Source organism: Sinohyriopsis cumingii, chromosome 18 (assembly GCF_028554795.1).
Source record: "Sinohyriopsis cumingii isolate HCF-2022 chromosome 18, ASM2855479v2, whole genome shotgun sequence".
Taxonomy (NCBI): domain Eukaryota; kingdom Metazoa; phylum Mollusca; class Bivalvia; order Unionida; family Unionidae; genus Sinohyriopsis; species Sinohyriopsis cumingii.
The window spans coordinates 66,211,792-66,237,431 of NC_142978.1; the positions used below are offsets into that span (position 1 = coordinate 66,211,792).

General features: G+C 38.6%; 1 protein-coding gene across 5 annotated transcripts; it reads right to left on the bottom strand.

Annotated features, from left to right (window-relative positions):
• Window positions 1-521: 521 nt before the first annotated feature.
• LOC149776828 (death domain-containing protein CRADD-like) lies at window positions 522-25,640 on the bottom strand. 5 transcript variants are annotated; one of them, XM_089941556.1, is made up of 5 exons: window positions 24,365-25,640; window positions 23,755-23,866; window positions 8,841-8,928; window positions 4,577-4,726; window positions 522-3,718 (listed from the first exon to the last, which is right to left on the bottom strand). In XM_089941556.1, the coding sequence occupies exons 2-5, from the start codon at window positions 23,761-23,763 to the stop codon at window positions 3,402-3,404; spliced, it is 564 nt and encodes a 187-aa protein (XP_089797682.1). In that variant the 5' UTR covers window positions 23,764-23,866; window positions 24,365-25,640; the 3' UTR covers window positions 522-3,401. The 5 variants fall into 5 exon arrangements, with proteins under 5 accessions (XP_089797682.1, XP_089797683.1, XP_089797678.1 ...); XM_089941557.1 differs by lacking the exon at window positions 24,365-25,640 and adding an exon at window positions 23,950-24,358; XM_089941552.1 differs by lacking the exon at window positions 8,841-8,928 and having other exon boundaries at window positions 24,365-25,638.

A 25,640-nucleotide genomic window follows, 5' to 3' on the forward strand; every position in this document is an offset into this window, starting at 1 on the left:
TGTAAATGAACAACGTCAACGACGCCGACACTGGATAAGTGACTTGGTCAGGCACTAACATGGCATCGGCAAATATAAGAGAGTGATCTCAATGGACCTTTGACAAATCAACTTTAAAATCAAGTATGGATCGAAACAACGGTTGAGAAAATTAAGACCTAATCTACTATATCACTTCCTTGTTTATTTCAAAGCATATATTTTCTGACATGGTTGTCTTAACCTACTGAAACTTTAACAATGTGTAACCCAGATCCTTTTCATAAAGATCTAGCAAGCGAGCACCGGTGGCATTCTTGTTGGAGATGTCGTGCAAAGCACATTGGGTATAAATTGCTCCAGCATATAATCTTGGCGTAATGCCAGAAATCTGAGTCAAAGTCAAAATAATCAGGTAAATCAACAGTCCTGGCCCTTGTTGTTCTTCACTCACACCTGGACTTTCGGTTGCATCCCTAGCTATTAATAGTGCCACCGGTACATGTAAACGGTCAATATATCGACAGCAAAAGCAGAGACTGTTTGTTTGCAGAAAACGTTGTAACTATTTTATTTTCTCCATGAGCCGGTTAAAAATCACAGAAATTAAAAGCAATAGTGAAAAAATCCTAACAGCAAATCATCTTTATTCAAAACAAAAAATACTGGGATGACGAAGTTCACTTGAAGCTTTAGGTTGTTTGTCAACTTTGTGTCATGAGATTTGAACAACAATTACAATAACAAAAGATGAAGGCTATCATTTAATTGGAAAACTACTTAGTCTTACTGTTTATGGAATATATATATATATTTAAGAAGAACTAATTACCGTGCGATTTGTGATATTGTGTGTAAATTTATTACCTTATAGCCTTTGGAGAGACTGAATATAGGTCCTAGATGAAACTCGTCCTGAATTAAGAAGGAATGTGTTTCACGTTTTAATCTCATTTTTCAATCACTTTAAATTGAAAAGCAGCATGGAACGGTTTTAACTCAAATATAAGTAACAAATACAATATACTCCTGTATGGAAATTTTCTCCAGTTGTCACATATTTATACATTGTGCATTATTACAAACGTAAGCAAAACAAACACAAAAAACAAACAGTCAGCATTAATATACTCCATAAAGTATGAAGAAAGTTGATATTAAATATATTAAGAATCATGAGCATTAATCAGGAGACGGGTTTCGTGCGTGTATACAATGCGTAATCAACACTTGCTTCTGCTGGAGTGGCTTTAGGCAGCTCAGTTCTTGACGAGAAAACGTTATTGTTCTCGTTATTCTTCTTACCCTAAAGTTAACATTCGTAAAGAACACTGTTTTCTAAAGTTGTTAACTAACTAAAGATAACCACAATCTCTGAAGTAGGAATGGACAAGTACAAAAGATAGTAGAAAATGCCGAGTGTGATGCGCCGTGTTTGGTGTTTCGAGATTATCTCTAGTTGGTATGGCCAGCACACTCAGTAAAATCTGAGAACGTATACCTATCATTTGGGCGAATATCCCAAACCCATCAAGCCCAACGACGGCTCTAGTATTGCAAGTGGTAAGTCATTCTAAGTAACCAAGTTACCAGCTATAGGTAATGACGGAATGACGTTCCAACAAAAGGTCTGTTCATCTCCTCTGCTGCTAGAGTCCCCAAAACTTATGAATATATTCATCCCTGTTATGTCTTTGTTCTTACTGCTCAACGAACCACATAGAACTTCATTTGCAAATTAAAAAGTAAATATGATATCTGGCAGCTGTCCAATCCCTGTGTTATATACTGTACTTGTTTCGTAATCAGTCAAAAGTCTCCATCTCAACCTACAGTCTTCTGATTGCATTATATCGTATTATATCAATCACTTTCTCAAAACCGGAAAATTCAACTTTCAACCAGGCCATTTCACATCGTTATTCCAACAACATATTAATTCCGTATTTTGAGAGCTGATTGATAATATTAAAAAAACTAATTTTTCTAGAGTAACGTTTACTGGTCTATTTTCTCAGTAATTCTAAACGGATACACTTGACACAATATACAACGAAATCGCTATGCTCATTGCTCTATGTGTCAGGGAACAAAATCATTATTTGAAAATAAGTCCTGAAGATAATGAAGTTTATTGAAATGTTCCATGACAAGTACTTGTTCATTCTACCAACGCTGTCCCGTCTCTGTAAGTGCTCGACTCATCATCACCGATAGTTACTGCACCAGTTATAACGTCCTTGAAATCGTGAAATTAGCATTGAAGTTGACTTTGCTTGGGCAAGGGCATTTATGAATGTCACACTGACCTTGACCTAAACCGTTAGCAGCGATGAGCTTGTGAGTTCCCTGAATAACAAATTCTCCGTATAGCTCTATATCATTGCAAAGGCAACCCACAATCATACCCTCCATACACAACTTGATTTTACCTGCGATTCGTGACTTTTTAATATTGACTGCCATATATTAAGACTCTATGATCTTAAAATAAATAAAAGAAAAGAGTGAGAAGCTACAAGCTTTGTAAAATTCTACATATAATTTGGTTCCCTAGAATGCTATGGGTAAAATGAAGAAAAAAGGACTTACGGTATTGCAAATTAAATCGCATATAAATATACATAATACATACTCCAAAGTCTTTAGTACACAATCAAACGCTATGAAATCTCTTTTACGCCAAGAATGTTCTATCTCTTTTTAGGCTCCACTTCACCGACAGATTTTGCCAATATTAAAGTGGGTTTCTCATCAAACGATCTGTTGTACTCACTCGCAACATACTCGTTATTTCTTACATGCTTGAATTCGCCATGTCTTACTCACAGAGCCGAACTGAAACCCAAGTGCACAATTGCCTTAACAATTGTCAGCAATCTGATTTTAAATTGTTCACCACCCCATAAATTTCCTTTCTCTCGACTGGTCACTTAAAAAATGAAAAACTTATAGCATACTGTGTTCACTCACGTAAATGACACTTTACTTGACTACACTGTCACCTCTTTACTAAAATACTTTGGCAGGTAAACCAAAATACACATGGATTGCATTGCCGTGTAGAGCATTACTCAATTATGTCTAGTTTTAGTCACTACATACTGGGTTCGATTCACACACTGCCGCACATGAAAAGTGCCGGCGCTGAAAAACTGAATTATTTCGGGTTTTCTGATCGTGGATTTGACTTCAACGAGGATACGTATAGCCCAAACGTATCTCTGCATCGTAATAATACAGATGTTGCAATTCCGTTGCAACAGACATACACGTTGTTCTTCATATTAACATGTTTTTTTTTCTCAATGCTTCCGTGCTATATTTCCATTATAGCTATCTGCAATTTACCTAGGTGTTTACTGACGAATACCGGAACGCATATGAGTAGGTCCATCTCGTCTAGTATAAATTCTAGTAATTCAATCTTGATCATGTTCTTTTAGTATGTCATTAATCCTTTTCCAGCTTACAGACTCCTTATGTTTTAAAATGGCTTTTATAAGTGCATACATAGTGGCTCTATCTGAATTTTTTTGTTTCCACCGACGAAGCATTTCAAAGATTTGCAACTGTATACTTTTGGGATGAAGTTCTTCGCACTGATCTGTATCTACCGATTCTAATCCCAATGATAAACCTAGAAACTGCCAACATTTTCCCAGGGCATTGCTCATGTTTCCTAATTCTAGATCAGACACTGTATACTGCAGTTCTCCGGTTGCAAATTGATTCCCACCTAATGAAAAGTAAAGAAAAATAAATACAGGAAACGTAACACTTATGTCGTAGCCGAAAATGTATGCGTGACTTACAATGTAAGACTTAAGAGGTCTGGCATAAAAATATCAGACACGCTGAACCAAATGGTAAGTACATACATGAATTTCCCTTGTCATGGCAATATGTGAATGTATAGTTTAATGGAGGGGCTATGAATGGTTTATAAGTTACGATCACGGGGCCAGCTGCCAAGACTTAGAGAAAGCCCCAGAGGCCAAACATGGTTGCATAAATGATATGACCTTCTCATTTTAAGAACTTATGCGACCTTTCCATTTTAAGAGCGTATGTAACCATTTCATTTTAATAACGTCTATAAATTGTTACAGAGTGGAGATCTCAAACGTTTTAACGTTATGACCCAGGGGCTTGGCCACAGACGGCACATAAAGATAAACACAGGGGATAATTCAGGAACAATATTGGTATTTCAAGAAAGTTAAATGCCTATTATGCAATCTTCTCAAGTAAAACTTATGCTTAATATCAAAAGTGCATTTAATGCTTTCAAAATACATGTATAGAGAAATTAGGAGACGGCCATTTTAGAGATATGGATAAAAACGTACAGACGGAGCTGACGACGCCGTAAAAGACAGCGATATCAGCATCGCTATGTCTTGTATTGTTTTTTTTCCAGAAAGAATTAGACAAAAATGTCTTAATGGCACTCGAAGTGCATTCAATTCACCCATCACATATCATGTTGGTCATAATGTCGAAAATAATAATAATAATAATAATAATAATAATAATAATATTCTATGACATGTTTTTCATAGTTTGAGATGATGTGGAGACAGATATAATTTACCAGGTATTTGTATGTATTTTTCTTGGACTCCTTTCAACCGTTTTGGTGAATTTGTTTCTTCCTCTTCTTCGTGTCGTTTGTTAAGGTCCAAACGATTGTCTAGGGTCATAACAGAGTTTAATCCTGAACGAACCATTTCGCAGGCAGCTTCTGCAGATAATAATAATTCTAATACTAATAATAATAGTAATAATAATAATAATAATAATAATAATAACAATAATAATAGTGTTTATTTGTAATATAGGCCACTGGCCCATAATACATATCCATACATCATGCGGCACAAAAATATGTTATGGTGCGTAACAAAAGAACATCGTATTTATAAGAAGTAATATACATGAAAGTAATCATTATTGCTTTTTTCGGATATAGGTGAGATAAAAGTATATACTACACAGTAATCAAACAAACGGATGTAAGGATAACCCTAAAACTTGTGTGGAGCAAGATTTGTGATATTAATCTGAAGTCTTATGTAGCAGCGGTCGTTGATAAAACGGTTTCTTTAATTTTTAAGGCTCTTATAGTGAACCTTGCTAAATTAGTCATCAGAATTTTACTAGTATCATTGTGTATCAAAGATCTAAGTTTTCTAATGTTGGATTTTTGTATACAATGGTGGGTAAGTATTTTCTTCGTATTTCTCCATATAGCAGACAAGCAGTAATAAAATGGAAATTTTCGGTGTTAACGTTACAAATTTGACACAATCTTTCCTCGTAGCAGACACTTTCTTATCTTCCCGTATTCTCTGAGTGGCAAATTCCCCACTCAAGCATAGTGATTATATAAAAAAGATTTTTATCTTCCAACACTTCTACATCTCTTTGACAAGCAAAGTCTTTCCATCGACTTAATCTCATCCTGCAGCTTTTGCCTGAAAATATCTTCACATCTCTGGCTAAACAATCTAATAAAGATATTTTCCTCATTTACGCCCTGAGTACACCAAACATTGCCCAATCCAAATGTAAATAGAAGCTTTTCGACATTGTCAGCCCAACAATCAAAATTCCCACCCCCGTTAACTGTAAATCGTAGCATTGTTTAGGATATGTCTTCCGGCATTTTTAGAATTCTTAGCCAACATTTCAAAATACGTTTATATCTTATACACTGCATATTAATTCTTCCTAATTCGTTAAGAACGAATGCATTTGGAGTAGATTAGATGTAACAAGGATATATTTACAAAATGACAAATGAGCTTTTTCAATAAAATTGGCATTATAAAAGCCCCGAACTTCAGTTCCATAATTAAGTATGGGAGCTATCATCGCGTCAAACAGACGAAGCAATCCAGTTACGATTAATCTGCCAAATTTTGAAAGACTTTGTTTCAATATATATGTTATGATAAGGGTTTGTATCATAACCTTCTTCTCATGTCTTGCTATGAGAAGGGATTAATCATAAGTTAATAAATGTCTTTGCCCATGGTTAGAGAGAGAAAGAGAAGAAGGAGTTCGGCTCTCTTAACGAAGGTGTCACCCATAACGGTGTAAATACGGCTACATCTTGGGGAATGAGGTACAGAATCGCTGTAAGGAAAAGACAGAGCTGTTCTGACTCGAGGGACGAACCAATTCTGCGCAAGTCTGCTTCCGTGGATCATAATTATGCAGTGTGACACCTTTATTTATGATATTCTCCACTAATTGTTTATACTCCACCAACTGTTATGATAATGGTTGTTTCATAACATTCTTCTCATTTCTTCCTATGAGAAGGGATTACTCATAAGTTAAGAAACGTCTTTGCCCATGGTTAGAGAGAGATAGAGAAGAAGGAGTTCAGGCTCTCTTAAAAAGAGTGTCACCCATAACGGTGTAGGTACGGCTAAATCTTGGGGAATGAGGTACAGAATCGCTATAAGGAAAAGACAAAGCTGTTCTGACTCGAGGGACGAACCAATTCTGCGCAAGTCTGCTTCTCTATTTGTACGCAGTTTTTTTTTCGCTTATTTCGGATCAGGACAAGGCTCTCGACCTTACCCACGGAAACCGTGTGAATCATCTAGCTTAACTCGTCCATTATTGATTTAATAATTTGCCTGTTCAGCAGCTTCCCACCAAATTTAAATTGCTGACCTTTAGATGCAAGAGAAATGTATTTTATGGATTTCTGTACCTGCTTGTAAAGCGCGGTCTTTATAAAATAGCATACAGTTGTATTACCCAAATAGATAGAATTAATCTCAAAATATTTTAGTGGAAAATTACTTTCAATATAATGTAATGAAAAATTCTTTTCATACAATTTAGAGAAAATTTCAATCTTAATACTTTTACTAAAAACTTCTGTCCTAATATATGTACAGCCTGCAGCGCATGCAAGGATATAGTTTTCTAGTACATATACCAATAGTTCTTTGAAGAAAATATACATCGTAAAATAATAATAATAATAATAATAATAATAATAATAATAATAATAATAATGTTACATTATTACTATTATCATTATCATTATTATTATTATTATTATTATTATTATTATTATTATTAGTATTAGTATTATTATCATTATTATTATTATTATTGGTATTGGTATTGTATCCTTACCAGTAGCATATTAAATGAGAATTTCAGGAGTTGGTTACAGATTAGGTTTAACACCTTCTGTACCCCTGACTTTTCACCAAGGGAATTTGTTGCATACGCATGTGTCCGCGAGACTCATTCGTGTCAGCCCAATTGCAGGGCTGGACGACCGCAATTATCCCAAGGTTCCCAAACTGAGAACCCTAATGCTGGCCTACTGCGAGAACACTGCTGCTGTATCGAATGCGCGGCTCAAAGGTTATCATGACTGACTCCTCGCTATCACCGTATTTGTGACAGGTTTATTGCTTGTAAATCAATTATTTGTTTCAGTTCTATCCCGCTGAATGACGCTTCATGGTCGCAGAAACAATCTCTGGATGATTTCACACCCTGTGGTGACGCAACTTCCTGTGACAGTTTTTCCATGCGCTAATGCAATGATTCCAATATGGCCTGGAATGGATACTGGTACATCAGATTGGTCCCAACTGTTGATTCCTATCTGATTCTCGTGTAGAGTCTATTCAGTGTTATATCAGGGAACATAAACACCATTCTCACAACAAAGATATTCGTCAACCAATGACACAGCGATCAAAAAATTCTGCAAGCGTTGCTTCGGCCATGTGTACAAGGTTAGCTATCTTTAAATACAAATGTTAAAGACGGTTAATAACGCTCCATGTTCACAGTTCATTCCATTTTGTACTATTCATTCAAACTTCTTAATATTAAATTAACCTGTAATGTAAAATTTTTAATGACTTGTTATTTGAATCTGACTTGTACAAGATAAAGAAATAATATTAGGGTCTATCAGCAACAAGTCCAAAATCGCCATGGGGGTTCAGCCCATCAATATTTAAATGTGATGCATCAAATATTTACATAGGATACTCCTTTTTCATCTCAAAATTCAACAGCAGACTCTACAAGTTTGTGTGACAATCTGGTGTTACCAGTCACGACCTTGATATTGAGTATCAAATGCTCCCTGGTTTCGTATTCACTTATTGTTTTGTTTCAGCATCATTATCGTCAACTGGTTATTGTACCCTTTGGCCTTGATTCCCGTTCATGATAAAATCTCCGCTTATTTCATCACCGGATTTGTTAATTTACGATTCAATATTTCTGATGATGCAGTCTTTGATAAAGGAAATCGATGCCTAAAGTATTTGATTCCTTCGTTTTCAGTGATTTCGACCAGGTTTTTCGCGGCGGCTTCTCGCGACTTCAAAACTACATCGTTGATGTTCACGTTGGACGTATTAAGTTGTCCTGCTCGATCTTGAAGAATCACAGGCTCATTTAGGTGGACACTGTCGACAACCCAGCTGCTCAACTCAACCAAAATCGCCTCATTTTGCAACATTCGGTACATCCCCGTATGGTCACTAAGCCAGTGAGTCCGTAAATGTCAACAGGCATTTCGTATATAATTCAAGCGTAACATATAAGTAACAGTGCAAAGTAGACAAGCAAGCGTGGGGTCGGAGCCGAAGATTACTTTCTTGCATGTACATGCAGCGCTCCACAACGAGATGCCCACATATTGGGACGTCTGATTGAGCTTGTAACAGCATCGTTGAATAAAATAGAAGTGGCGAAACTCTAATTGATGACTTTCCGCATCTGCATAGATAATCAACGACTTTACGTGGCGGTGAAGGCGCGTACGAGTCAAAATATAATATGTGGAGATGTTTTACCTGGTATGCAAATCGAATCAGCTCCAAGTCCTGTTGACAAATCCGGGTTAGGAAGATAAAATCTTCTAAATAAATGCATAACTAAGCACTGCAAGATAAAATATACAACGTATAGATGTCATTATTCACGTGTTTGTGTGTGTGTGTATGTGTGTCATAACGAAGTTTTAGGAGTGAGGAAATGTACCCCAAATTTTGTATGGTGAAATGGGGAGAATATCGCGACGTACAAATAGGTACTAAAGTATATTGATGGATCAAAGTTATTTCGTATACCAGACCACCAATAACTGTAAAAGATGAACTCCTGACATTGTACAATACAAAGTATTAATGTTAATGTTATGATATGCATGATGTGTTTATACACATTTTTACATATAATTTTATCATGATCTCTACACACAAGAAATGATAATAATAGTAAAGAACTTCCTTAAAGTTTATGTCTGAGTCAAAATTATTGCAATAGCGAATTGTCGGGAGTTGGAAAATCTCAAGAAAAGATGCGGTGTGTTTAACTTTCTAAAGAATAACAAACAATATACTTTCTTCAAGATGAACACTTCATTCAAAAATGAGAACATATCACACGGACTACCTGGACATGTGGATGGTTTTAGTTACTCTACTAATTCAAGAGGTGTAGCCATTTTATTCAATAATAATTTAAAGTTCACCTCTTGGATTAAAGAAAGATAATACAGGCAAAAGGATTAGAATGAACATACAAATTGGAAACAACAGATTGCACCTGATAATAGTTATGGATCAAATAGAGACAGTGGAAACCACAGATTACAATTGTAATATTTAGGAACCAAGTATATGTACATCAGATTACAATTGTTAATATTTATGGACCAAAAAGAAACAGTGGAAACGCAGATTACACTTGTTAATATTTATGAATCAAATAGAGACATGATACACCACAGGTTACACTTTCTAATATGTATGGACCAAACAAAGACAGGGGAAACTACAGATTACGCTTGTTAAAACAGTGTTCCCATCTTTATGGAAAACCGAGAAAGTAGTGCATGTGTGTAAAACGGGATGAACCACTGATCCTTAAAAATTACAGACCTATTACATTATTAAATGTTTTGAGAATGTTAGGGAACGAATTATTTTCAGACATCTCTATAACAACATACACTCAAATGATTTTATTTTTAAAGATATCAATTCGGTTTTCTTCCGAACAGTTCTACAGTATCTCATCTCATAGATATGTACCATAGTATATGTGCTGCGCTTGATAACAACAACGACGTATGTGGTCTTGATCGAATCAGGCATAAAAGTTTAATACATAAATTAAAATGCAATGTCATTGATAGATCTCTTATTGATTGGTTCTCTGTCTACCTATCGAATAGACTCCAAACATTTTTTTGTTTGGTAAATATTCCTGAATCAAATAGCATGCATGTTGAGGCTTGTGTATGGGGCTCTATTTTAGGTATGTTATTATTTATTGTGTATACCCACGATTTAGAGTGCAAACATACTCTTTGCTGATGATTGCTCACTGGCGTATTCATCTAATAGGGTATGTACTGAACGCAGATTTACAAACGGTTGACGAGTGGTCAAGGCAGAGGTTAGTTGACTTTAAATCAACCAAAACTGAGCCAATGACATTGTCGCGTAATCTAGAACCAACTTTACCTGAACAATAATTCAAGAACAAAATCATATATTTTGTTGACTTCCACAAACATCTTGGCGAGCGTAGTGTCTATGAAACTGGGTAAAACATATTAATGACATATTTGTGTTGACCTAAAACATTATAACTACTACAAACTTATTTAAATATAAATTTAGCCGAGAGACATTTGAAGCTAAAAATAGTACATTGATCTGATCCTTACTAGAATATGCGGATGTTGTATGGGATGGCCGTTAAACCGAAAACTCACTCAAATTAGAACAAAAATACAATTAGAAGCAGGGAAAATTGTAACTGGGCTTACTAGAAGTGCCTCGTGTCATTAGATTTATGAAGAAACTGCGTGATCTGCCTTGGCAGATAGACGAAAGTTTCATTAACTATGTTACTTTCATAAAATCGTATACGGAGTCTCTCCTTCTTATGTTGCTGACCTATCACCACTACTGGATGGTGAGACAAAAAAGGTATAGCCTTAGAAATATGAATAATTTTAATCGCATTGATGTCAGACTCGAAATAAGCAGAAAATCACTGCTTCGCTCTTCTATTCGTGTCTAGAATTCACTCCAGGAGTCGGTAAAAGGGGAAAAAAGAAGCAAAATAGAGACTATGACAACACAAGTGCCTACCCATTTTTTGTAGGTAACAAAAAGTATCAATTCTACTTACTAGAATTTGAAATAAATATACTGATTTACAAAACGATTTATATTCTTCTTATTTGAGAGATAATCCATTGTGTGCGTGTGGCGGTAATACAGAAAATGCATACCATTTCATATTTACTTGTAAATACCATATTGAACAGCGTAGAAAATTGATTCAGAACTTAAATCATCTCCATGTACCAGCAACTACAAATAATTTGTTATAAGAATCATCTGACTTTACAGCGATATTAATAATCCTTTATCGGATTTGTTGCAAAGACATTAATTAAAAAAGAAACCCTTTACGTAGTTATGGATTGTTCAGTTTTATTTCTCTACTCTGTTATTAACTGATAATATTGATTTTGGTTTAATTAAGAAATACATGACTTTCGTAATTATTCAGCCACTGAGTTCATTTGTTGTATTTACTCTTGTCCAACTTCTACCACGATCATTAATTCATACCGTTCTTAATGTGTTCATATCTCTCTCTCTCTATATATATATTACTGATGCTATCCATGTCAGTTTCTTATAGACTGTAGGGGAAGGGTTTCTTTCTAAGTTGAGAGAACTTGTAGCACGTCCCCATTCGATAGCATTTATGGCAATAAAATGTATTGAAAACAAAAACATTTTAATATTGATGGACTGAATCGAGACAGAGGAAACCACTGATTACACTTGTTACTATTTTTGGACCAAATAGAGACAGACCATATTGTCCAGAATATAAAATGCGCTGGACTTGTACTGAGTTTGTTGTCTTAAATGTCAAATTAAAAAAACTCCCACCTCTTAATTAACAATCTAAATTTCGAGTAATAGAGAAAATGTTAATTCATTGAAACAATATGTTTTCAACTCCATTTGGAAAAGGTTCAGCGATTACAAATTTAGCTATCTCTAAAATTAATCAGCCTTTATTGACGTTTCCAAATCAATCTGAATGGGATGTAAATGAAATAAATGTACTATTTGATCAGTTTGTATGGCATGGGTCAAAGAAACAAATTAAAAAATATATTGACATGAATGATTATCCTGAATGGGGATTGAATATGATCAATATATCTAATTTTGTGAATACTGACATTTACATTGCTTAGGAATATATTGTCTGATGAGTTAAATAGAAACGTTTGTTAAAATTTTCAAAATAAATTATTCATAGTTCATTTTCCTTTGGAACAACTTTTCTTAAGTCAATGAAAAATGATCTAATTTGGAAAGACGTTTTCGAAACATATTTAGAATTAACTAGATCATTCAAAATGCCCATGCCTGAACATTTATTAGAAAAACCAATATGAGTAGTGTAGTTGGACGGTATAGCGTCAGTGGGACTTTAACGTTAAAAAGGGGTATATCCACTATAGCGTCTATGTAAATTTAACATGGGAGCACAGGATATCCACTATAGCGTCAAGGGAAATTTGACATGGGAATATATCTTGGGACTGTATAGCGTCAAGGGAAATTTAACATGGGAATATATCGTGGGACTGTATAGCGTCAAGGGAAATTTAACATGGGAGAGTGATATAACACAGACAACAGACAACAGACAACAGACTAAACACTGATACAAGAAATTAAAAAAATTTTGTTAAAGGGGTTAGGCATGAAAGTCAATTTCTTTTCGAGATCTATGAATGACCCTAAAAGGGGCCTTTGGGTTTATGTTAACATTCGATACCGTTAACATAGAGGGCATAGTTTAGGTCTTCTTCTTTTCCACACACTGTGTCTCACTTCTGGACCGTAAATTAAAACCCTCTTTAAACAGCCTTGCCTCTCCATGTAGATTATTCTCTTCCAAATGATTGTATCTGTCATCCTGACAATAGTCCACGATGATCGGACATACATGGGTAAGTCCGTACGGAACAGCATTGAAGAGACAAGAGTAGAGGATTCCACGTTGGTCCACATCTTGGTGACGAGAACAGGTGAAGGAATGCAGCGAACTGCGGTTATTTATAGGGGAAGGGAGGATCGAAACGGATTGAGTTGATTGACCAATCCAAACACGCGTTACAAAATTCAGTCACCCCACGTCCAACCCGAAGAAAGCAGTCTGTGACGTCACATTCCCTCTATAGAGGTGCTAGCGTCTGTGCGCAGTCAATCCATGCGACAGTTTTCAAACATGACGGAAACTCAGAAGACGATGAATTGGGGTGCACCGGCGGTGGAAACGAAAAGCAATGGAATAGCATTGACTACCCAAGTGAACCCGGACTTACTTCCAGAAGAGGTGAATCAAAATTGGGATTTTGTGGATTTTCTTACCTCGCAAGAATTTGTTCCGGAACCAGTAACTTCGCCACCTTCTCCTTCTTTACCACACGTGGAGAATTTTAAACAGAGACAGAAAGAAGAACTGGAGAAATTTATACAGCAGCAAAAGGAAGCAGAACATGCTTTTCTCCTACAGCAGCAAGAAGAAGAGGTAAGAAAGAAACAACAACAACAAGCAGCAAAGAAACAAGGGTGTGAAAGTCAAACGGTCACGGTACTGTTAGACATTTTAGCGGAGTTAAGAAGTCTGAAACAGATGTATCAGACTTCTTTATTACGACCTAAGAGAAAAAGAGCTTCCCGAGCTAAACAACCTAACCCAGTGACTACGCCTGCCATACCACCCGTTGTGATTTCTACCAAATCATCGACAGTACGCATTCCAGAAGTAGGCCTTGGCCGTGGAAAAGGCTTAAGGCAGTTAAAGTTGATTGTTTAAACCAACAAATTACCCAAAGGCCCTTTTCTGGGCCACCCATTTCTCTCGAAAAGAGATAATATTTCAATTGACAACATCGATTAAAACTAAAAAAACCCCACCTTTTTAACCCTATGGTACTTGTGAATGTATGAGTGCATGAGTGTAGATTCTTATTCTAAAAATCAAAACCAAGAGACACTTTCGTTTTATAGACTGTCTATTCTTGTACAAATTTTACAATCCAATTCACAACATAACACATTAAAAAGTTCATAGGCTTCTTCTGTGTATGTCTTCACTCTGTTTTTTTAAATTTCTTTACTTTCACAGTCTGTTCCTCCATTTCTTCCTCACTTTCTCCCCTTCTTCTTATCTTCTCCTGTTTCTCTTTCTGCACGTGTCTGGGTTCTTCCTTGGGGGAGAGTACCTCTTCTTCTTCCTCTTCATGATTCCTCTCCTGTTGTTTCTTAGGGCAATCTGGAGACCAATGTCCTTTTTCTTGACAATGATAACAGGTATCTTGACTTTTGTCTCTTCTAGTGCCTGTTTTGCTTTTTTGACGGTCTGGACACTCTGAAGACCAATGCCCTTTCTTCTTACAGATATAGCAAGTATCTTGACTTTTATCTCGAAAGGAGGATGAGTAGTCCGTCGGCTTGTCTAAAGAAAATATTCTGATGGCCCCTCGCAAAGCTCTGATGAAAAGTTCGATCTGTGATGGTTCTTTCATCGTTCTGCTCAGTTTGAGAGTGAAATGAATAGTGGAAGGCAAGTCACACACACTTTATATATACGCTGGTCTGTCATGGACATAAAGTGACCCATGGTGTTTAACATGTAGTCATTTGACTTTTTACAGTCAAGATGAAACGATCGAATCAATTCGAGAAGAAAGAAGAAAGTTAGAGGCAGAAACGTGATCTATCGCCTCGTACCATCGCTGAAGTCTTGGCACAAATTCATGCCAGTGATTTTGACGATGACATGAGTGAACCAGAATCTAAACCCAGCGATTCTACACCCAGTTCAAGTTCACCAATAAACCCCCTGAAAAGTACATTCGAGAGACCGAAAAGCGTTCCTCCAGAAAATTTAGAACCACGGCTTACGGCTACACGGTGAAGTTTAAAGATTTCAAGTCCGACGTAGCGTTGGAGAAAGCAGAGGGCTTCATCAACGAAATATGGGATTTTTTCTAACCATACTGAAACGACAATGTAAGGCCAAAGAAGACGATCGCATGAGACTCTCCATACAACACGACAGCTTGAAATCCACTGATTGGATCGAATTTAGCAGCACTGCAGAATTGACCCCATCCAAAGTCATGGACAAGATCCAACACGTGCAACAATCCAATGACCAGTTTCACATCACCGATGGCAAAGCGACACTATCCATGACCCACGTCTCTCCTCCTCAAGGGACCGGACAACGCAAAAAGGTGTTATTGGTGGACGACCTTCGCAGCATTAAGCGTAGCCTCGTCCGAATTAACAACCAGATGTGTTTAGCTAGGGCTATTGTGGTTGGACGAACCTATGCCAACAAGAACGACACGGCAGAATGGAAAAGAGCCTGGAAAACTATTCAACAATCGGCCAAGCCAGACAACGAAATGAAGCAGAACTCCTGTTATAACAAGCCGGCCTGTCCAGAGACACACCCTGTGGCATTCCTGAAATGCAAAAATTGCAAGATGTCCTAGCACCACGCTACAGCTTGAAAGTGCACGCTCAACAAGTGCGCGGACCTCTGTTGTTTCGAGGCCAAGATTTTAAAGATCGAAAATACATTCACGTCTATCACCACCATGAAAATTTCGATGCCATTACCACTATCACCGGATTCCTGGGATACAAATATTACTCTGAGAAATGTGACTATGGCTATAACAATCGAGAGCAACACAAACATTGTGGATCGAAATGCTCAGGATGTTTGTCCTCTCAACCCTGTGTGGACAAAGGACAAGAACGAGCACATTGCCCTGCTTGTCAGCGCACGTTTGTCAGCCCTGCCTGTTATCAACAGCATCTAAAGACACAAGGTTCACAGCAGAAATGTGCTTGTCAACTCCTGAGATTGTGTCCTACCTGTGGACAAGGCATACGTACCAATAATGCCAAGGCACACGTATAACGAGGAAAGAAAAAGTGTCACATTTGTCACCAAATCGTGGATTTGGAACATCAATGCTACATGCAAAAATTACGATGGACAGTTTCTTTTGAGATACTATACGGAACAAGGCACCGAACGTCCTAAAGTCACTTTGAACGAAGCCAAAATCATTTCCATGCAAGTGGGACAAGTACAGATTAAAGATTCGCTGAGCTATTTGGCCATGCCTATGGGTTGAATGCCTAAAACGTTTGGAATGACAGACATGGCCAAAGGCTACTTTCCACACTTTTTCAATACCGAAGCCAATCAACATGCCGTTCTACCAGATTTGAAAGAGGCTGACGATTACGACCCCAACAACATGCGTACCGAACAACGAGAAGCTTTCTACGCTTGGTACCAGACCCATGCCTCTAACCCTTTCGACGTCCAGGAAGAAATGTTAAAGTATTGTCGTTCCGACGTGGACATTTTACGGCGTTACTGTGGAAAATTTCGAGAACTGTTCATGGAACACGGAGGGGTCGATCCTTTGAAAAAAGCTTGCACCATTGCCAAAGCCAGTTCCTTAGTGTACCGACGACGATTCATGCCCGAAAACACCCTAGCTGTTATCAGTCCTCAAACGACCAACTTTGTTAAACATCAATACTCGGTCAAAGCCCTACGCTGGTTACATTACTTGTGCGACAAGGAAGACAAATGGATTCAGCACGCTCGCAACGGAGGAGGCGAAAAGACCATCGGAACGTATTCGGCAGGTGGCTGAGACTTAGAAAACCCCAAGCACGTGTACGAGTTTAACGGTTGCTTATTTCACGGATGTCCCATCTGTTACCCTGATCGTGGCACTAAAAATCAGTTTTTACAACAAACCATGGAAGACTTGTACCAGGCCACTTGTCAGCGACGCTTGAAGTTAGAACAGCAAGGATACCAAGTGTTGGAAATGTGGGAACACGAGTACGATCACCGTTTGAAAACCGATCCCGAGTTTAAACGTATCGTAGAAAGTTACCAGTGGGTGGACCCCCTGAACCCTAGGGACAGTTTGTACGGAGAACGGACAAATGCCACATGTTTGCTGTACCAAGCTGACGAAGAGAAAGGAGAAGAAACCAAATACTTGGACGTGTGTTCGCTGTATCCCTACGTGTGCAAATATTGTCGCTTTCCTGCAGGGTACCCTCAATTGCTGACGGAACACATTGACTTGGACCACATTCGACAATACGAAGGTTTGATCAAGTGCAAAGTTTTGCCTCCCACCGACTTGTACCATCCCGTGTTACCTCACCATTGCCAAGGCAAACTGATGTTTCCCTTGTGCCGTACTTGTGCCGAAACGTGTAACCAAGATCAACGTTGTCAGCATACCCAGGAAGAACGCGCCTTGACGGGGACGTGGGTCAGCGTGGAATTGTTCAAAGCTCTGGACATGGGATACCAACTGTTAGAAGTGTACGAAATTTACCACTTTCCCAAGACAGAACAATACCACAAGGGTGACCCCACTCAGAAAGGCATTTTCGCAGACTACATGGATGCCTTTTTGAAACTGAAGCAAGAGGCCAGTGGCTATCCTTCCTGGTGTCACACTCCCGAAGACGAAAATACATTCAAAGAGAAATACTGGGCACAAGAAGGCATCACTTTAGACCACATCGCGAAAACCGAAGGTAGGCGATCGTTTGCCAAAGTGATATTAAATTGCTTGTGGGGTAAAATGGCACAACGACCGTGTTTACCCAAGACGGAGTATTTGACAGAACCTACTCGCTACTTCCAGATGATTCACGACAAAACCAATTACATGAAACACGTGGACGTCGTTCGCGAGGATTTGATCTTAGTTGATTACGAAGAAGATCTAGACCTTGTAGAAGCCGACCAATTTGGAAATGTCATAATTGCGGCTTACGTGACAACTCATGCTCGCTTAAAATTATACGAAGCTTTAGAACTGTTAGGGGAACGCGTCCTGTACTTTGACACGGACAGTTGTATTTACATCAAGTGCCCGGGTCATCATCACCCTAACATCGAAGGAGACCGTTTAGGAGCCTGGACAGACGAGCACCCCAACGAGAAGATTCTAAGTTTCGCTAGTGGCGGTCCCAAATATTACAGCTACGAATACCGGGACTAACAAGGAGAAGTGTACACCGAGTGTAAAGTGAAAGGATTGACTCTCAATTATCGTACCAGTTGAGTGGTGAACTTTGGCGTATTGAAAGAAGCCTTGCAGTCTGGAGAGGATGAAAACTTTAAAGTGACCACCCGAGAACCGCATAAGATTGCACGATTACCCACTACCAAATCGTCAGTCGACCCTTTGAAAAAGTCTATCAAATCGTGTGCCAGAAGCGAGTGCGACTTCCCAATCACTTCACTTTGCCGTATGGACATGTCGTTATAAAAAATTGGTTACAAGAGGATAGCCACCCACCAGAAGGATGACTTCGCCACAGCAAGAATCGAGTGAGAAACCCATTTTCCTGTCTTCTTACCTGCCTATTGTGATTGTGCTCGTCGATTGGAAACGTTTCAAAAATAGCCTACGGATAGGGAAGGATTACCTACTTCGAATGCTTTAGCTACAACAGGATTTGTCTACTTGGGACCTGAGACTGGATTGGGATACGAAGTACAGTGTTTCAGTTGTGGCCTGACGTTACGAATGAATCTATGTATCTATAAAGATTCAGCTGTTCTGGAACATACTCGATGGTCTCCGCACTGTCCTTACCTTTCTATGGCCTTTCCATCCATCACACTACGGTACAATTATGACGGTACCTTAGAGACGGTACCTTCCAAAACTAGACATTAAAAAGAAACGATGTACAAGCTTGAGACTTCATTGCGACTAGTATAAAAAGGGACAATATGCAAGATCGATAGTTCATTGTGACTACCAAGACCAAGCGAACAAGATGAATACTTTCAGAGAAACACAAAACAAGTTCAATCAGACACAATTCAAGTTTTGAGCCTCTGAAGTGGAATGCGATGCTGAGCCTTGATATTTGAGCGATGATGTACGCTGTGACCTCAGTGATGCCGTAAAGCATCATAGGAACTTTAGTGTCACTACCCCTATCATGGAAAGTGATGCTGTGCGTGTCAAACCTGATGGATGCGAAAGCGATGCCACTGGTTATCGTGTACACGGTTTCATGGTAAATGTGGATGTCAACCGTCACGTCTACCACCCTATGGATGTCATCCAGCCTTGAGCAAACTCCTGTCATGTCAATGTCACCCTACCCTCATCGAAACGAACCTGTGAAAGACGAATATTCGTTCCCTGTGCGTTTGCCTGAATACTGCGACTTTGAAAATTGTTTTCAATCGTTCAAAGGAAAATGGCCTAAATATATGGGAAGACTGACCCCCGAAGAATTAGCCAGAGCCAGATTTTTCTACTTGGGCGAAGGGGATAAAATGAAGTGCTTCAGTTGCGGTGTGTCATTCACACTGGGAACCACAAGATTCAGCCTACCTGGAACATGCTCGATGGTCTCCCAATAGTCACTATTTACCTTTAGTGGGACGATATCAGTAATCCCTGAATGGATATTTTACAAGAGAACATTTGTGGTTTGCCTGTGGAGTTGAGAGAACGCATTTAGCGAGAACTGGTCAAAATTCAAGTGAAACGTAAAGAAAAATTGCATCCGTTACGTCACCGGTGTTTGAACCACTGGTACCTGAATGCAATACAAGGACTGATTCAGCTGAAAGTCTTCCATTGGGCAGACATTCATCAACTACCCCTTGGTTTAAAAATGGATTGGTTTGTTATTGATGATTCTATTTCTTACAATTAAAACTCACTGCATCGAATTCCAGAGGAAGAGTTAACGAGTTACCAAAATCTTTTACACAATGTCAAGTTAGTGAAAGAGGAAACTTCTGAACGAACTGTGATGTGCAAATTAGTGACTACATGATTTAGATTCGACACTGAAGTAAAACCATGTCTGTGCAAACAATACATTTATTGTGGATACTTTACAAGAGAACATTCGCGGCTTGCCTGTGGAATTGAGAGAACGCATTTACCGAGAACGGGTCCAAATACAAGTTAAACTTAAAGAACAATTATATCCGTTACGTCACCAGTGTTTTAACCACTGGTACCTGAATGCTATAAGAGGACTGATTCATGCGAAAGTGTTTCAGTGGTCAGACCTTGTTAAACAGTTTCAGCTCGCAAATGATCAACATGTTCATCATTTTCGTTACTTCGAGATTCACCTAATGCAACGAATTGAGGAAGAAGAGTTAGAGGATTACAAACATCTTTTACGCAACATCTGCTTAGTGGAAGAGGAAACTTCTGAACGAACTCTGGACTGTAGGTTTCAGTTTGCAAGATTTAGACTTCCTACTGGAGAACAAAGATCTCTGGGCAGAAAGTACATTTATTGCTTCCGAGAAAAAGAGGGTACAAAAACAGGCTGCCATGCCACGGCTTTTATCAAAACTGATTAAACAGATTCCATGGAAGGAACTCAATAACACTATTCAAACCGTGGAAGATTACCAACACTTAGTACGACAACTGTATCCGTTGAATTTGGGTCGACGTGTGATGTGTGTCTTAGTGACTTGTTTTCTGGATTTCGTTTACCGGCCGATTCCTTTTGGGCTCTTTACGAAGAGCACTTACTACTCAATCAAACATGAAAGTGGTGCCTTTAAATGGTCACGAGAGACTCATTTTGCTCAAAGCCATACGTTTTCATCTGGATGCTTCTCGAACTCTACGGGAAAAAAAGATTCGTCAACTTTTAGCTACCGAAGACGTGTATGACGATGGGTGTGTAGCTTGTGACTTACACCCCCATTGGACAAATGTACGTGACTGGAAAAAATTAGGTTTTTAGGCTTGGACACAAGAAGTGGCCCAGTACGCCCGAGAGTTGTGATCCTTCCTTCCAACGTCCAAAGAAAAAAGTCACTTTTCAACCTGTGTTAGTGACAGTACCAGAAGAACCCATCATGGACATTCCTGAAAGGCTCTTTCGGGAGGACACTTGTGTGACATTACCCCCTGTAGAACTTGTCAGAACATTACCCAAAACATGTTGTACAAAGGCTTGTTTTTATTCCACTTTGATCGTTTTCATGTGCATTTTATCATTGTACTTAAGCCTTTGGCTTTTATGTATTTTTTTATTTCGTGTTCATTTTTAAAGCATCAATAAACGTGCCCTGAAAAAAAGTATAAAACTCTTGTCTTGTCTGTTTTCGTGTCACAAGTGACATTCCTGACACTATGGCTACCTCTTTTGTCTCTGCTCCCTCTTCCCCCACTTTCAAAGTCATCGACGATCACTTAGATCGTGACAGTTGGGAGGATTTGTATCTTCGCCATCCCTTTAACACGCTCATTGATGGACCTAGCGGTTCAGGCAAAAGAGAATTTGTCAAACGTTTGATCGAACATAAACATCATTTGATCGATCGTCCACCTCAACAAATCATGTGGTGTTACAAAGAGTGGCAATCGGCGTACAGCCTCTTGCGAGAAAGTCAAGGCGATTTCATCGTGTTAGTGGAAGGCATTCCTAACGAAGACGACGGAATCGTGTCTGACCTCGTCAAACCCATTTGGTAATTTTCGACGACATCTTAGGAGAAGACGAAGAAGAAATTAAACTGTGGTTTACCCGCAAAGGGCATCATCCTAACGCCAGTATCATTTATATCACTCAAACTTTGTTTCAACAAAGTAAAGTCCATCGCACCATCAGTCTCAATGCTCATTACGTGGTCTTGTATAAAAGCCCTTAAGATAAATCGCAAGTGCAAGTCTTAGCTAAACAGTAAGGAACCCCTTGGCTCATTCAGGCGTACGACGATGCCACTCAAACTCCACACGCCTATTTACTCGTCGATTTGAAACCTACTACCCCCGATTATTTGCGATTTCGTAGCCATTTGTTTCACCACTGGTGTCAAGACGGAGGACCTGTCCTGTACACGTCTCTGTCCTCGACTTAACCAAAAATAAATCTATAAAAACCTCGGACACTTTTTGTCTGTCACACACCGTCAACATGACGTCCCTTCAGTCTCATCTTCCCGTTAAATTGATTCGTGCCTTGTATGGCATCAGTCGCGAAAAAAATATACAAATACGTGCTCGTGTCTTAGAAGCCAGTCTCAAAGAAGTCTTACGATGGTTCACGGTTATAGCACGTCGATTACTGCAAGGCATCGTTAAGATTCCTCATCAAACCAAACGCTTTTTTTGACAGAAACAAAGTAGCTTTGACCCAACTGGCCGATCCCCGCATCGACACTCAAACCAAAAAGCAAATCATTTTCAAACCTGGAGGGAGCGGTACTCTAGGAGGTGTCATCGTTCGCTCCCTCTTAAGATGGGATCCTAATGCCCCATACGTTCTCCCCAAGAAAAAAGCCAAGCGAAACCCCAAGACGAAAAAGAGCAACGGTGTCAAGACCAGGTCACAACCCCTGAAAAATCAAAGTCCCCAGAAAAAGAAAAGTCCACAAAAAACAGCTTCTAGTCGCAAGAGAGGCACTTCAGCCAGGACGCAACCTTACATTCGCAAACCACGACCTGCAACGACGGTGACCGCGTCTCCGGATGCCTCAGGTTTATCCACTTCTCCGTTGATGACACCATGGATTCCCGTGTCTCCAAGAACTTCTCCTTCAGCGGTGACACCCTCCTTCTCTTTAACTGCGATGGCAGCTGCTCACAAAGTACCTGCTCCTAAAATCAAAGTCCAAGAGAGATCGGGCATGTTACAGAGCTTACTGGATTTGTCCAAGCAAGAACTGGCTGGATTTAGTCCGTTGTGTACCCCTGCACGACGTGTGATGCTTGTCCTCAAGTTGATATGACGTAAAGACAATCAGTGGCGGGGGCCCCGAGTGGCCGAGTGGTCTAAAGCGCTCTCCGTTACGGATCACTGCCATCTCACCTCTGTCTGCATGGGTTCGAGTCTCGGATTCGGCCAATGTGGATATGTGAGAAAGCTTGCTAGTAGTTTCTCGAGGGTCGGTGGTTCTTTCCGGGGATTTCCCGGGTTCTTCTTCCACCATTAATACTGGCCGCCACGTATAGCCTATATATATATATATATATATATATATATATATATATATATATATATATATATATATATATATATATATATATATATATATCGCATCAACCAGTTTTCTTTGGTTACAAAAAATGATCATAACAAGCTCCCTAGATCAATGGCATGACCCATTCTGACACTCTACCCTATATTACTATATAAACAATCGACGACCCTTGGCTAGAGAAGATGAGGCTATGCGTCCGGTCGCAGTGAAGAGTGGCGTGATGTGATTTGGATTTTTAACGTAGCTTTAACAGTTTTTCAGTCATATCATGTCGCAGTGAAGAGGCTAATGAAAGAAAAGTCCGGGCAACTGAAATCAGTTGATGTGATGCTAGAAAGGAAGTGAATTTAAATTATAAGGACTAACTGATCATGGTTGTGTATTTATTGATGTGTAAGTTGTTACCTAATCACTCACAAAGGTAATATGTGAGTGCCTAGTTAAAATTTACACATCGATAAATAACCAACAATGATCATTTAGTCCTATAGTATTTTAGAAGCATTCGGTAAAATATGTCCTTTATGTCAAAATTTACACACAAAAATTTTACAAGACAGAAAAGTTTTACTATCATATCGTACATACCGTTTGCATGTACTCCAGTTTCACAAAGGGTTCTATGGCAGACGTCAGGCTTTCTACGGACCCCGTTCATTCGTGCCTCCTGATATTCCAGGCCAGCCATTGTATGCAGTTACTGCGAGAAATATAAATTCTTCACCTTAGAGAATATTTCAGAATATCTTACAATCCAAGCACACCATAATATCAAAACCCTACCTCTTTTGCTGATTTATCCAGATGTCATTGGAGGCTACGATGTAGAAGCATGGCTTAAGAATTATATAATGACTCGAAATAACATTTAACGGTATTTAAGTTAATCAAAAGATAAATTTAACAGAATGTTCTCTATCACTGTATTTCACTGCAACGAATCGATAGTCATACAAGGCGAAACAGACAGTTGTTGTTTTCAGTTTATGATGGAACCCAAATAGACGCGAACGTGTTTTCTATTTTAGTGATTATGCCACGGAGAAAATCACAAGTTCTTTTTTTTAAACCACTGTATCGTATACACATTGTTCTAAATATCTATTGACTTTCCTGGTTGGACTACACCGGCTCGTCAGAATAGTAGTATTTGTCTCAAATGATCCTTCCACGCTTTAACTATATAACAAAATCATACCTTTTTAAGCACAACTGTGTTTCGTGATAAATAGTTTCTTTTTACCAGGAATCAGTTGAATCGTTTCTTTTAGGAGCCGCTAGTTTAACATTCCAGTGAGGCAGGGGCGCCCGGGTGGTTTTGAAAAAATAAAATTCCAACCATTAAATAGCTTCAAAAATATTCTTGCTCCGATTTTTAGAAACTATAACAATTTATTCCAATTATATTAGTTGACAAAGAATAATTGATCACGAGAACATAATAATAACCTTGTTTGCAATTATTTCAATACAAAACCCTACTCGAAAATAAAACGTTCCATCCCTTACGTTCAAGGCTGTAACACAATTTCTCGGTACAGGATATGACTAAACATGACAGCCAGTATATCTTGTGGAGGAGAATTTGGGGGAAAACCCCAAATCTGATGGAGGAATAACAGGGGGAAAAAAAACCCAATCTGATTAGATTCAGATCTTCACTGTTCTTCGTGAATATATGACAGCGATCGCTTAGTTGTGATGTTCTGGTGACCCTTGAATTAGCCAGAGGAAATGAGGCTTTCATAAATCTGAAATTGAATCAAATCATTCGGCAAACATTGATTATCTTCAGCAACATTGCTCAGACTCCCAAACGCGAAGATAAAAGACTTAATATGATTGTCTGATAACATTAGCGGTTATGGTAAAAGCATAGTCCACCAGAACTTAACCCCTAAGCGTTAACGAGGACAGAGTGAGATATCTGTAATATATAATGGCGGGACCCTTATTCCACTTAAGCCCCTCCCCTCACTCCTCCCATTATGTTCATGATAATGAATCGATACATAAGCTGCTTTTAAATTAAACTGAGGTTCAAGTGGGGTAAAAACTAAAAGGAGTAATTTTTGTTTTTAATACAATAGTCTTTCCACGTGCCACTTGAACGCTGAAGTTTTACTGTACTACACTTCTAGTTCTGTAATTTTTGTTTTTAATACTATAGTCTTTCCACGTGCCACTTGAACGCTGAAGTTTTACTCTACTACACTTCTAGTTCTGTGCAAGTCTCAATTTCTCTCTCTCTCTCTCTCTCTCAATGAAACAGAAAAAACACTTGAGTTAAATCGCAAGCAGAGTCCTCTTCATTCCTATTAGAAAAAAAAAAAATTTCTTGAGTGAGCATAAAATCATTTTGTATAAGAAAGCATCGTTTGTCATATTTATTACATTTTTATAATTAACCATGACGTCTACGAGTTTATCTCTGTAAAACTCGGTTCGCCAGCTATCACTGAAACTTTGATCAT

Coding starts and splice junctions, on each gene's coding strand:
- LOC149776828 (XM_089941552.1), bottom strand. CDS start 23,854: ATGGCTGGCCTGGAATATCAGGAGGCACGAATGAACGGGGTCCGTAGA. Junction 4,727..23,754: donor AACTGGAGTACATGCAAACG/GTATGTACGATA, acceptor TATTATCTGCAG/AAGCTGCCTGCGAAATGGTT. Junction 3,719..4,576: donor AAAATACATACAAATACCTG/GTAAATTATATC, acceptor ACTTTTCATTAG/GTGGGAATCAATTTGCAACC.